General features: G+C 38.2%; 1 protein-coding gene across 1 annotated transcript; it reads left to right on the top strand.

Annotated features, from left to right (window-relative positions):
• Positions 1 to 3,721: 3,721 nt before the first annotated feature.
• Positions 3,722 to 7,616, top strand: LOC127444220 (myoglobin). The gene is made up of 4 exons (XM_051703493.1): positions 3,722 to 3,844; positions 5,265 to 5,350; positions 5,530 to 5,749; positions 6,757 to 7,616. The coding sequence occupies exons 2-4, from the start codon at positions 5,268 to 5,270 to the stop codon at positions 6,895 to 6,897; spliced, it is 444 nt and encodes a 147-aa protein (XP_051559453.1). The 5' UTR covers positions 3,722 to 3,844; positions 5,265 to 5,267; the 3' UTR covers positions 6,898 to 7,616.
• The last annotated feature ends 5,168 nt before the right edge of the window (positions 7,617 to 12,784 follow it).

The raw sequence follows: 12,784 nt of genomic DNA, 5'->3' as shown, positions 1-12,784 counted from the left end.
TTTGATATGATTGCTACGCCCCTGCCTCATGCAATAAGCCTTATTTTCCGCTGTAATGGACTATTCATTACCTGCCGTTGGTTTCCGTGTGCATGTCAATTAGAAAGTAATTTTTAGGCCGGCGAGATAACGGAGCGTTTACAACCTTTCAAAGAAATGAACATGAATCAATATGGAATAAGAGCGATAGCACCGCAACTAACTCAAGAATGGAAGAACAATTTTCATCAGTTCATCAGCCTCTTGTTTACTATTGTTGAGGGCATAAATTATAATTAATACATTCCTAAAATGCAGCGTAATAGATCGAGCAGATACGGACGGCGTTCATAAAGCAAACTTGGTCAGTGAATAAATCTATTATTAATTATGCAAAATAATCACTCATGAAGATGAGCTGTTATGGCAGAAACCGGGAGAGTAAAAGTGCATGCATGCTCTCGGTTTTTAGAGAACTGCATACAAGCATATGCCTTATGAATGAATGAATGAATGAATGAATGAATGAACAACATGTGTATTTGCATTCTGTCCCCCAATATTACGATATTTGAAAACATGTTTATATTAAGAATCATTACATCTTTAAAACTTTATGAGAATTAGAGTATACCTTATAGTTAATTTACAGAAGATGGTGCTGTTGGTTTTCATAACCCATATGACATTTGCATCAGAACTAATAACAATGTAATAACAATTGTGTGTGTGTGTGTGTGTGTGTGTGTGTGTGTGTCATATATAAAAATGTATATATTATAACAAGTCTAATACACTTTTATTCATTGTCACTCTATGGTGATATATATATATATATATATATATATATATATTAAAACATTTTATTGTTAATTTAATTCATTTCTCTAACCATGCATTATAATGAAGGCTTTGTGAAATGGACAGATTTGTTCATCATTTCATGCGACTCAGTCCTGCTAAATTTGTTTGAAATGATGAACTGACATGTGAGGTACAACACAGTCATTATGAGATATAGCTCTAAAATCAAAATAAATAATTTCAACACTGACCACGACTACGAGTTGAATCTTCGCCATAGTAGGATTAGTAATTTTGCCCTCCGCTCATGTTTACGCTCATGTTGACTCCTCCTACATCTGTTTGCAAAGATCTGTGAGGTACAACACACTTTCACTGACGAGCCACAGCACTATAATCAAAATGATCCGGATGAACTATATTAAACACATTTCCTAACATGTACACCTATAAAAGATGGTCCGAGCCAATGAGAGTAGTTATGGGCGGAGCAACACGTGTAGCCCCACCCCACATGTAGCCCCACCCCGTTCTGCAAGCTGCAGCCAGCGATACTTGTCTGTTTTAGACACACTTGTGTGAATGCATGCTTCACATGATTTTACCAAAAAAAATTATTGTATTTTTTTTATTTGATCTCAAACCTTTCTAATCTAAAAACGGTAGTACGGAGCCCCTTAAAGGGCAGCTGGGTGAGATTGTACTGGTCTGAAATAGTTTTGCGTGCCTTTGCAATAAACTTACCATGGTTTTACTAAAGAAACACTATAGTTTAACTATGATTACGGTAGTAAAACCAATGCTTTACTATAGCAGTAACCATGATAGTTCCATGTTTTTTTTTTTACCATAGATTAACCATGGTATTTGTAGTAAAACCTAAAAACCACAAAATTATGATTTTTATTTCCATAGTTTTGGTTTTTCCTGTATTTTCGATGGTTTTTATGGTTTCACTACGAATATCATGGTTTAAATATGATTACTGTAGTAAAACTATGGTAAAAACATTGTCTTCTCAATTGCTCTGTCTTCTCAGGGGCTCCGTAATAAACCTATAAAAACGAAAGCTGTCAATAGTTTAAATAATCACGATTAATCTCATGATTTCCAACCAGTCTTTAGAAAGCGGAATAAAACACTAATAATGTCAAATTCATTCATTTCAACCTTTTTTCCTTTGAAAACCCCTAAAGTTTTTATTAGTTTAACATTTTTTCCAGTTTTGGTCACTTTTCTTCTTAATTTTTATGACTATTATTCTAAAATGTGGCAAATAGTATTAATAAAGAACACTGTAAAAAAATGAAATTGCATTTTATCCGGCTTATGGGGGTTTTTGAGTCACAGAAACTCAAAATGTAAATTACTTTGCATCTATATATAAACACATGTTAGTCCCCCAAATGTTGTCCCAACTAGTCATGTTGAACAGTGTTGCTGATGTGTGAGTTCCCATCATGCATTGCAACGTGAATAAATTATGTGGTTAGTGTTTTAAGCTTGTTCCTTGCTGTTTGCTGACTTTATGCTTTTTGGCAATGTTAGTTAATAGTTGTGTGGTGATGTTAGGAGCTCATCTTTTAACTTAATGAGGTTTGTGTGTTAATGATTGAGGTCTATTGTGTGTCTATATCAAACAGTTGTTCATACTGCCTTGCCTCAAGAGACACCCCTCTCTCTTCAGAGGTGAAGAGTGCTGGTGACTTCATATGAAAGTACTTTAAATGGCCACTAAATGAAAGCTCTCACTTTGTGAATTGTCAGTTGGCTGAACTAGAAATAAGCAGTTCTCTCAACAAGAATTTTTGCATTTAGTGAACAAACAAATTCACATTGACTAAACAAAGCATCATGTTGCGTTGAGTTTTAAGTTTGCTCAATGATTCTTGTTTTACAGTGAATGAGTTGGTCCATACTGGTCATATCTGAAGGTCACACTGGACTATTTTTGGTGACTGCCACAGTGTCCAGGGATTTAATGGTGCACATTCATTCACTCATCTATCTTTCTCTCTCTCTTTGCCAAAACATGTTCAGCTCGCATACAATGGAAAGTGGAGCAAAATAAGTCACAGGACTATTGTCCTCTTTTATTCTCTGGCTGATTACTGGTGATTTCACCCAAACCGATTTGTGTTTCTTAATTCTTAATGCTCATACAAATTTAGGGCCAATACCTTAATATTTCTGCCCCTATTTACCCCCTAGTTCTCTTTCTAGTTTCTTTCTTTCTGCTAGTGGACGATGACCTTGACCTGTCTTTGAACCACTCTGAATGGAGGGGAAAAGGTTCTTCTCTTCTCCAAACACACATGCACTGTCTGGCAAAACCAACCAGCTATTAATACACCTGTCTGATGACTGATGCAGACAGACAGACAGACAGACAGACAGACAGACAGACAGAGGGTGATTGGACAGATATGTCCAATGACAACAGAAAGAAGTGCTTTTCTGGTTTTATTGTTCATATTTAAAAAAAGCTTGAGGATGTTAATCGCCGTCTTCCTGTGTTTGTTGGGACGCATGTCGGTCATCAGAGTTTTTGTCTTGACACATCTAAAGACTATATATATTCACTGCCAAATCACACACACAGATGTCCCATCGGCTCTTACACTATAAACAAACAGAACAACAGGAGAGATTTTGATGGCAATCATTTGTCTCACTAAAATGACTTTTCTCCAGTTTTATATAGAAAAGAGGTTGTCCCACATTGAAACACCTGTGTGTTGTGCAGTCAGGCAACTGTTGTAGTATTTGGGGCTTGTGGAATAATACAGCGATGCCATCGGAGCATCACACACTGCTCTACATGCTGCTGCCAGTGTGTGCGTGCGTGCGTGTGTGAGTGTTTTCTGATAGGGGAAATAAAGGGGCGGGGTTAACCTTTCAAGGTTAGGAGCGGGACAGTGTGATTGACAGGTGAGGGAAGGGGATGTCACAAAGTGGCCATATAAAAGGTGAATTTGAGGAATCAGTGATATGAGGTTATTTGGGGAGTTTTCCAAAACCACAAACAGTCACACGCTCTTCAGACGGGACGCTGATATCGGTAAGGAGCTTGCCTGGGTTTGGAAATGCTTTGTGCAAAAGTTAAAATGCAAAGTACTGCCAACTGATTGCACTTGAGGCTATTTATTTAAAACTTTATTTTTATATTTAAAATTTAACATTTTGTTTTAAAAGCAGCCTAATCTACCATTATCATTTTGCTAATTATTAATGCTGTTGTCAAAGTGATAGTACTAGGATTTAAGGAGCATTAGTTATTTTGAAGTAAGAGTTGTTTGAGAAAGGGGAAAGTAGTAAAAAAAAAGCTTTAAAGCATTAAAATTATATTTTATAGCAGAATTTCTTTGACAAAGGGAAAATTATCAAATTATATTATGTAGATCAGTATGTTTGAAAAAAAGGGTAAACCAGCCAATAAATAAATAAATAAATAAATAATTATAATAAAAAATAGAAATAAATTATTTTACATTTAATTTTTACTAAATTAAAAATACAGTTATATTTTGTAGATTAATCTGTTTGAAAAAAGGGTAAAAAAAAAAAAAAATTAGTAAAAGTACAATCATATTTTGTAACATATTCTTTGAGTGAGGGAAACTATTAAAAATGTTTACATTAAACTTAAAAGTAAAATTATATTTTGTAGCAGATAGTTGGAAAACTTGTTAAAAAAGGAAGGTAAAAATAAACTTAAGGGTTACAGTGAGTTGGTTAGTTAAAATTAAAGGTTTTGTAAATTAAAAAGTCAAATATAAATAAGATTGTAAAATACCAGAGAAAATAAATATAATCAAAACATTTTGTATGCATTCTGTATTTATACCCAAAAACATCACAAGAGAGTTTTGCATGTACACATAATGTATCAAACCATATCGCAGTCATATAGCACCTTATATTGGAGTAGACGCTAATTTACTGTCCTATAAATTGAGTAATATTGGCTCATTGCGTGATGATATATATGAAGCATTAAGTGAGACGTCCTCAAGGTCACTGAAGTGTTCCAGATAACTGGAAAAATACTACTTGAGTCGCCTCATGCCGAATGTTGCCAATGGGGCCGTTTACTGATTATCACTTGTTGAGTGTTGATGTTGTCAGGTGTATAGCTATGATAATATCAAATAAGTCAAATTATAATATAATTATCATATATACTGTATATATATATGAAAATGTTTTCATGCAATCATTAAGCCTAATATAATGCAAACAAATAGACAGTTCGTGTCTTTTGAGTAACAGTTTGGCTAGTGTTAAACTAATATGTGTTTTGAAGAGGTCAGATGAGTACAACATTGAACTTACCTACAAACACTATGATTATCCAGATACTCTAGTGTTGCATAATACTCAAGGGTTAAGTAATTTCAAAACATCATTGCCTTCATTTTAAAAACAAAAGTGAACAAGCAGATTGACAGGTTTTTCATGTTTGTTGTTCTCATGTGTAGACGATGGCCGATCATGACCTGGTTCTGAAATGTTGGGGTGCAGTTGAAGGCGACTTCACCGGTCACGGAGGAGAAGTTCTCACCCGGTCAGTGCTGGCTCAACTTTAAATAATAATAAAATAATTCAGAACTTACATTTTTGGGCAAACTACCCCTTTAAGTTGTAACTGTATAAGGTTTTTTTAGAATCTTTTTCTGAGGGGTTGTAAGAACTGGCTCCTGGTCAGGTTTCGCTAATGTTCTCACTCTATTATTTGCTCTCCAGTTTATTTAAGGAGCACCCAGAAACTCAAAAGCTGTTTCCGAAGTTTGTGGGCATCGCGCCTGGTGATGTGGCGGGAAATCCAGCGATATCGGCTCATGGTGCGACCGTCCTGAAGAAGCTAGGTGAGCTGCTGAAGGCCAGAGGTGATCACGCCGCGCTCCTCAAACCGCTGGCCAACACCCACGCCAACACGCACAAGATCGCCCTCAACAACTTCAGGGTAACGAACAGATCTGTGTATTCTTTCTTTGGCATTCTGTCCTTCATTCTTGGGCTCTGTCCCAAAACGTAGTGAGCTCCCTTCATAGCCAGACGCCCTCTAAGGCAGCATCCTAACAATGGAACCTCATAAGTGACCGATTTGGAATGCCCTACATAGGCAGCAACTCCATGCATTGAATTAGCGCTACTTGATACCAAAATACTTTGACGTTAACATGTTGCTAACATGCATTGTGTCACATACTGTAACGGCGAAACACTCCAAAATCTGCGTGGTGAAAAGTTAGCAACCCTAGCCAAAACATACTCTATGCAAGTACATGAACTCAACCGCTTTTAGCTACGCAAGCTCGATTTTGCAGATCATTCTGTATTAAAATGAATCAGACTGTTATTCATAACCCAACGCAAAGAGGCGTTGCATTCTCAATGTTGCCACAAGGGGCGCTATAGAGGGTACTAGCGTGGGCGTCCGCTTCTACGGCTTTCTATTTCAAGTCAACTACTGTCATGACGGAGCAACAGTTTGAAGAGAATATTGCTGAGCAAATAAGATAAAGCCAATATATTTATAACAACTTACCAGGGCTGTGTTTCCCAAAAGCATCAAACGCCTAAGTACATCGTAGAAACCATTGGCGCCAATGGTCTCTTGCGATGCTTTTGGGAAACACATCCCAGAATAATAATGCATCCAGTTTAAACGCACAGACTTTTGGAAGTAACTCTATCGCCCCCTTGAGTACTGAGGTTCGTTACCGCCACAGTAACGCAAGAACGCATGTTAAGCATGTTTAACAGGATGTGTATCTGCTTACACATCGTTGCGTAGAGCATGTTTCTGTCTGTAAAATGCTGCAGCTCACTAGGTTTTGGAACGAAGTCTGGATGTCCAGTTCCGTCTTGAAGGCAGTTTCTTACTTTCATTTGCACAGTGACAAATTTAATGTTTTCTTGCAACTAAATATTATTCCATTGAAATCGTCCACTTTGCCCTGTCTACAGCTGATCACCGAAGTCCTAGTGAAGGTGATGGCGGAGAAGGCGGGGCTTGACAGTGCTGGTCAGGCCGCTTTGAGAAGAGTGATGGATGTCATCATCAGCGATATCGACGGATACTACAAAGAAATCGGATTTGCTGGATAAACGACACCAAACCCTGACTATCACAAACTCAGCAGGGTGTAGTTCATGACACAATGGGGGTCTATCATAGGAAAAGCGCTTGTCACGTTATCGCCATTCGCAAATAGAAGCTACTGTGCTTAAAAACGCAAGCTAATAGCATTAAACATTAACAATGTCTGCATAAATTGTCCACAGAAATCAAATCATCATGTATGACGTATAAAACCAAAATAAGGTTGTATCTGCCTTTTTTTAAATGGGCATGTTTTGGTTGTGAATGAATAGAGCCAGTCATGTCAGGCTTGGAATGTGCTTTGATGTTTGTTTAAACAGTGAGCAAGCCTGATGATGTCATAATGGTGACTGATGATGTCATAATGGTGACTGATGATGTCATAACGGTGACTGTGTGTTAGGGTCTCAGGAGGACCTCATTTAAATTGTGGAGACTGTCCATTAAAATTCCCTTTAATTTTCAGACTTTTGGCCAATTGTGAAAAATGATATGTATTAATGCATGTTGAATTAACTAGGTGTTCTTAAATGGTCACAAAGATTGAAATCATAATTCTTCTTGTTTCAAAGGGCCATAGAACATAACATACATGTTTCTCTGCCTGCAAAGTATGTGCTTGCTTTATTTCACTGTTACTAGCATGCATTTTAAATCAGTTACTGACTTTTTTTTAAAGCAACACTTTTAATAAAACATTGCATATACCTGCTGGAAAAGAAAATACATTGCAATTTGTCTTTATTTGTCATTGGTGCATTAAAAACTCAAGGACTTGTTCACCTTTGTTATTCACTATTCTTTAAACTACTATAGTTGTCATATGATAAGTCATTTATGCTTGGACAATTTTATGGTTTCTGTAAAGAAATGGAGCATGAAAAGTGACAGCATTAATACAGTGTTTAGTGTTTTAATGAGCAAACTCCACAACAATTTTTCCAGGGCTTGTGCATGTGTGTGTTTGGCAGGTGGTTTATGGAACTTTATTTTCCTTTTTTGTTTTACTAGTCTTTCTAAGAACTCTTTATCCCTAGAATAGTGAACTATGACATCATAATACTCATTAGATGAGGTAATCCACCATCGTACACATACTTACACATGTAGTCTTTCCCAGTTCATTATTTCATTCCTCCAAAATCTCATTCTGAGAGTCTTATCAGCTGTTTGTGGACGTGACTGAAGCCACAGAGGTGCTCAGAAGGAACGACTGCATATGTGCTTTACATATGTGTATCCGAGCAACGATTTATCACGAGATCAAGCATTAGTTTATATTAATACAACTGGTGTCCAATGAGCATGTGTGAAGTTTTCCCACTAGGTTTGCCTTGTTGTCACACCAGAAGTGACAACACTCACTCTCAAACACTATTCAGTTTGACTCCACTGAACTCTCTCTCTCTTTTCCCTTTCCACTCAGCCGCTACCTCTCTCGCCCTTTCTGTAGTCGCATTTGGTGACACGTAGCCAAGGACAAAGCGTTTAGAGACCTGACCTCATGTCCCAGAGCTCCACGCGGCTCTAACTGTTTTTAGACATTAGATACGCACAGTTGTGTGAAAACTGATATATAAAGTGCATCTGTTTGATTTGGTCCTTTGGGTCTGTGTGAGCTAAAATTTCCAGTGCACATCCGCTACAGAGTTTAAGGCCAGAAACATTTACACAAATACGTGAATGTAAAGCTTAACTAGCTTGATTACCCCAAAAATACCCCACACAAGTGTGAGAATTCTTGCTTCTAGCAATGGAAGCTCAATTTGATGTTGAAAAATCCAACTTGGTCTCATAGAATCACACTACAATATTTTTAATGTGGCTAATTATATGCATCGAGGCAGTTTCCTGGTGAAATGAACACTAGAGGCGCTATAACAACAGTGACTTTTATTCACTTTCCCACAAATCCTGAGTAAAATGGCAGATTATCAGCATGGGAAACGCATGACTTGAAAAACGATACATTTTAAAATTTGCATTACATAACCAACTACATTTACAAGCTTGTTCAACTGCATTCAAATTGTGCGGTAGCTCAACTGATAGAGCATTGTACTTGTGATGCAGTGGACTAGGGGTACGAGTCCTAAAGAGCAAGTCGACACGTGAACCGAAAGTGTCGTAAAAGCACCAGAAAATGACATGGTTGCTTTAGTAATTGCATTTTTCATCTCACATTTGCTTTTCTGACACTATCGGTTAGGTTTAGGTTCAAGATTTAGGGTAGGAAGTACTGTAGGTTTTGTTGATTTAAAACTATTCATTAATATTTTCAAATTGTACCTAGATGGGTTATCTATAAGGTTAGAAGGTCCCTTTATAATTAACAGCATGAGCTAAGAAATAATTTCATATTTAATTTTAAGCTAAATGGACATTAATCAAAATATACATGAATTAGTGCTGTTGAAGTTAACCGGTTAACACAAAATTCATTCAACGCCACAAATTTTTTTAACACCGTTAACGCGTAATATGACCCTCTGAATAAACTGTAGTTCATGAGAAGTGAGTACTGATTACGGCTAACAGAAACCCTGCTGCTGTCTCCAAGGTTCTGTCACACTGTCTCTGTTTGACGGTGGTGGTGTAGTGGACTAAAGCACTGAACTGGTAAGCAAAAGGTTGTTGGTTCAATCCCCACAGGACACCACATTGTGTCCTTGAGCAAGGCACTTAACTCCAGGTTGCTCCAGGGGGATTGTCCCTGTAATAAGGGCACTGTAAGTCACTTTGGATAAAAGCGTCTGCCAAATGCATAAATGTAAATAGTGCACTAGCCCATTTAATCTCACCAGTTACAATTGTGACTGAGGTCTAAAAGGAGTTTTAATGTATTTTGCACAAAGATGTCAATTGTAAATGACAGTGCAGACTTTTTTGCATGTCTGTCAAAACTCCATAAAAAGATGCAAATCAATCCTGTCATAATACACTTACAACTACCATATTTTGTACATAATTTGAATTGAGTTGTGTTGTTCATTTTCTGAATGTTCAACTCTGGTTGGTGGGGGTAGGTTTTGTATGGATGACTGAAAACTACATCTGGATGAAGCATATTTTGTCCACTCATGTTTATAAAGATATTGCGATTAATCGCGATTAACTACAAAAATGTGTGCGATTAATCGCGATTAAATATTTTAATCGTTTGACAGCCCAAATTTGAATGAATCCATATAGAATACAATCTGAATCAAATTGAATCTGAAATATAAATCAATACCCAGGCCTAATTTTAAGTTAATTTTGGACCCTGTGTAAATGTTATTTAGCAAGCAGTAATGTCTCAAGATAGACTGAACCAACTGGCACTCTTCTCATTTCAGAAATGTTAGGGTGTCTTTGCCAACAAGAAAGCAGATACATTTGTTTATGTATAGCTTGATTCAAATAATATTTGCGTTTGATGTTACTTAGGAATTGGCACTGTTAAATATCCATCTAAAATGTTTATACTGGATATTATTTCCACCAAAAACCCAAATTGTTAAGGGGGTCCTAAAACAGTTCTGTAACAGGGGCCCAAAATTTGGTGCTTTGCCCCTGCATGTTAGGAACCATGTAGTTTCACTTTGCAAAAATGTTGCCACAACAGGGGTGGACTGGGAAGATAATTCGGCCTGGGATTTTACATAGAAACTCTCCCAAAAGTTGTTGAGTTGGGGGTTGGGGGTGTTGCATGTCGCTGCCCCCTTCCGCCTATCGCAGCGCCGTTTTGTGCCGCATTCTGCATAACGCGGTGGCCCATGCGGCCCCATTTCGCAGCCGGCCCACCGGGAAAAGTCCTGGTTTTCCCAATGGCCAGTCCGCGCCTGTGTCACAGTCATGCAGTTTTAATGAGATCAGGCTGGAAGAAACACAAATGTGATTTCTTTAATATCAGAATTGTTTCTCCAACCCAATGTCATGAGAAGTTGAACGCGTTGGTTAAATCGTATGAAATTGTACAAGTTCGTTCGTATGAATTCGTATGAATTCAAGACGTGCAAATACCTGGATGTGTAATGCGGAATTAAGTGAAAGTTCTGCTTGTCAGACGTTGTTTATATGCTTATTAATTTTATGCCCTAACCCAAACCCTATTCCTAAACCTAACCACAGAGTAGAGTCTGTAAGCATGATCTGAAGCACTTAGAGTATGACGGAACAAAGTAATGATCACAATTTAGAAGACGAGGGAGAGTTGGCTGTTGCAAAGGTCATACGAAATTGTACGACCCAGCTTGCACGATTTCGTACGATTTCATATGATTTAGCCAACTCGTACAAATCTATTTGATTTCTCTGCGAGAGTGTGTTGGTTTCTCGTAAATAGCAATAACATTAAGTTCTCTTGCTTCTCAGAAGTTTCTCCCGATAATGTCAGCTCAGATTTCCCTATGATATCAAAATCTGCGATATAAAGTCAGAGATCTCAGTAAGAATCAAATTCATCCAAGAGCAAGTGATCTGAGCTATGCTATCCACATTCATTTTACAGCGCTATATTATTACTGAATGTCTCATTTGTGCCCTATTCTTATTCAGAGTGACCATTTGCACCCAGTTGTAAATAGCACCTGCGATTTGCACCCCAATAGTCTAGTGAAAACATAAAAATTGATGACAAACGGCACATCCAGTGTTGTTGCAGTGGCATGGGGCGTAACGCTGGTGCGAACGTTCCTTTCCGTGCAGGCAACCCGATTTTGATTTCCACCTTTGTTCCGCTCTTTTTCCCATTCGGTTTCCTGTAGCGACCATGTTTTTTGGTGGAAACTATGGTTTTGATGCAATTAACCATGGGAGGGGTGGACTGGCCATCGGGAGAACCGGGACTTTTCCTGAAGGGCCGGCCGCGAAACGTGGCTGAATGGGCCACGATAAACTGAAATGGGCCGCTGCGTTATGCAGTACAGGCCACAAAACAACGCCGTGATATGCCGAAGGGGGCAGCGGTATGCAGAAAAGGACACGACCCAACCCCCCCCCCCCCACCCCCGCTCAACTTTTGGGCCAGATTCTATTTAAAATCACAGGCCGATTTCTCTTCCCAGTCCACCCCTGAACCATGGTGTTACAACAATAATATGGTCAAGGGCGTCAAGTTGTTTTAAAAAGTGGTGGGGACAGTTTTTTTGAGGGGCGGGGTGCTAATTGTGACATCACAAACTCATAAATATTAATTAGGTTATGCACAGATAGTTTCAAATAATCTTTTAATATAAATAAATCTTTTAATGAACAAAATTGAAACTCCTGCTCAAGAACCGGCAATGTTTCTTCTGCGTTAGTCACTTACCTGACGGACAAAACAGGCCAAGGCAAAATGTAGTAGGGACATGTCCTACCCAAATATAGTGTTAACATAGTAACCATGTTTCATTTTGTGGTAACTAGGATCAGGTTAGGGTTAGGGGTTAAGGGTTGGTTTAGGGTGTCTGTGGGAGTCTAAATAAACACAATAAACATGCTGCAGTGATACCACTACACTGTATGTATTTTAATGGGGTGCATTTTTTATACCTCCTAAGGAATTTTAGGAAAAACATCTAACACACAGTTGATAAATAAATGAACGAGGAATGCCATTAAGTCTCCTGAGCAATAAAAGAGCCTTTTATCTGAACTCTAGAATCGGAGGATCTCCAACAGTTTGCTAATGGTGGTTTGCTGCGTTTCTCGTACTCAATACGAGCATTGTTCTGCAGCTCTGAAAGAGAGCATCTGGTTTCTTAGGTCTTTTGAGCATCTCCTGAGTGAATGTGTGTGACAGAGCACCATTCTCCAGTGAGTGTGTGTGTGTGTGTGTGTGTGTGTGATTGTGATTTCCAGGGAAGCTCAGTGTCGTCCTGTATTATCTGTGCGAGAGGAAGAGGCCGAGCAGGAAAGAGGACACGT

Source organism: Myxocyprinus asiaticus, chromosome 7 (assembly GCF_019703515.2).
Source record: "Myxocyprinus asiaticus isolate MX2 ecotype Aquarium Trade chromosome 7, UBuf_Myxa_2, whole genome shotgun sequence".
Lineage (NCBI taxonomy): Eukaryota > Metazoa > Chordata > Actinopteri > Cypriniformes > Catostomidae > Myxocyprinus > Myxocyprinus asiaticus.
Note: the sequence above shows the minus strand (reverse complement) of the source record. Positions and strands in the feature narration are given on the sequence as shown.

Bases quoted from the DNA above. Each gene is read 5' to 3' on its own strand.
- LOC127444220 (XM_051703493.1), top strand. From the start codon at position 5,268: ATGGCCGATCATGACCTGGTTCTGAAATGTTGGGGTGCAGTTGAAGGC. The intron at 5,351-5,529 runs GTCAGTGCTGGC...TTTGCTCTCCAG, and splicing joins GGAGGAGAAGTTCTCACCCG to TTTATTTAAGGAGCACCCAG. The intron at 5,750-6,756 runs GTAACGAACAGA...CCCTGTCTACAG, and splicing joins TCGCCCTCAACAACTTCAGG to CTGATCACCGAAGTCCTAGT.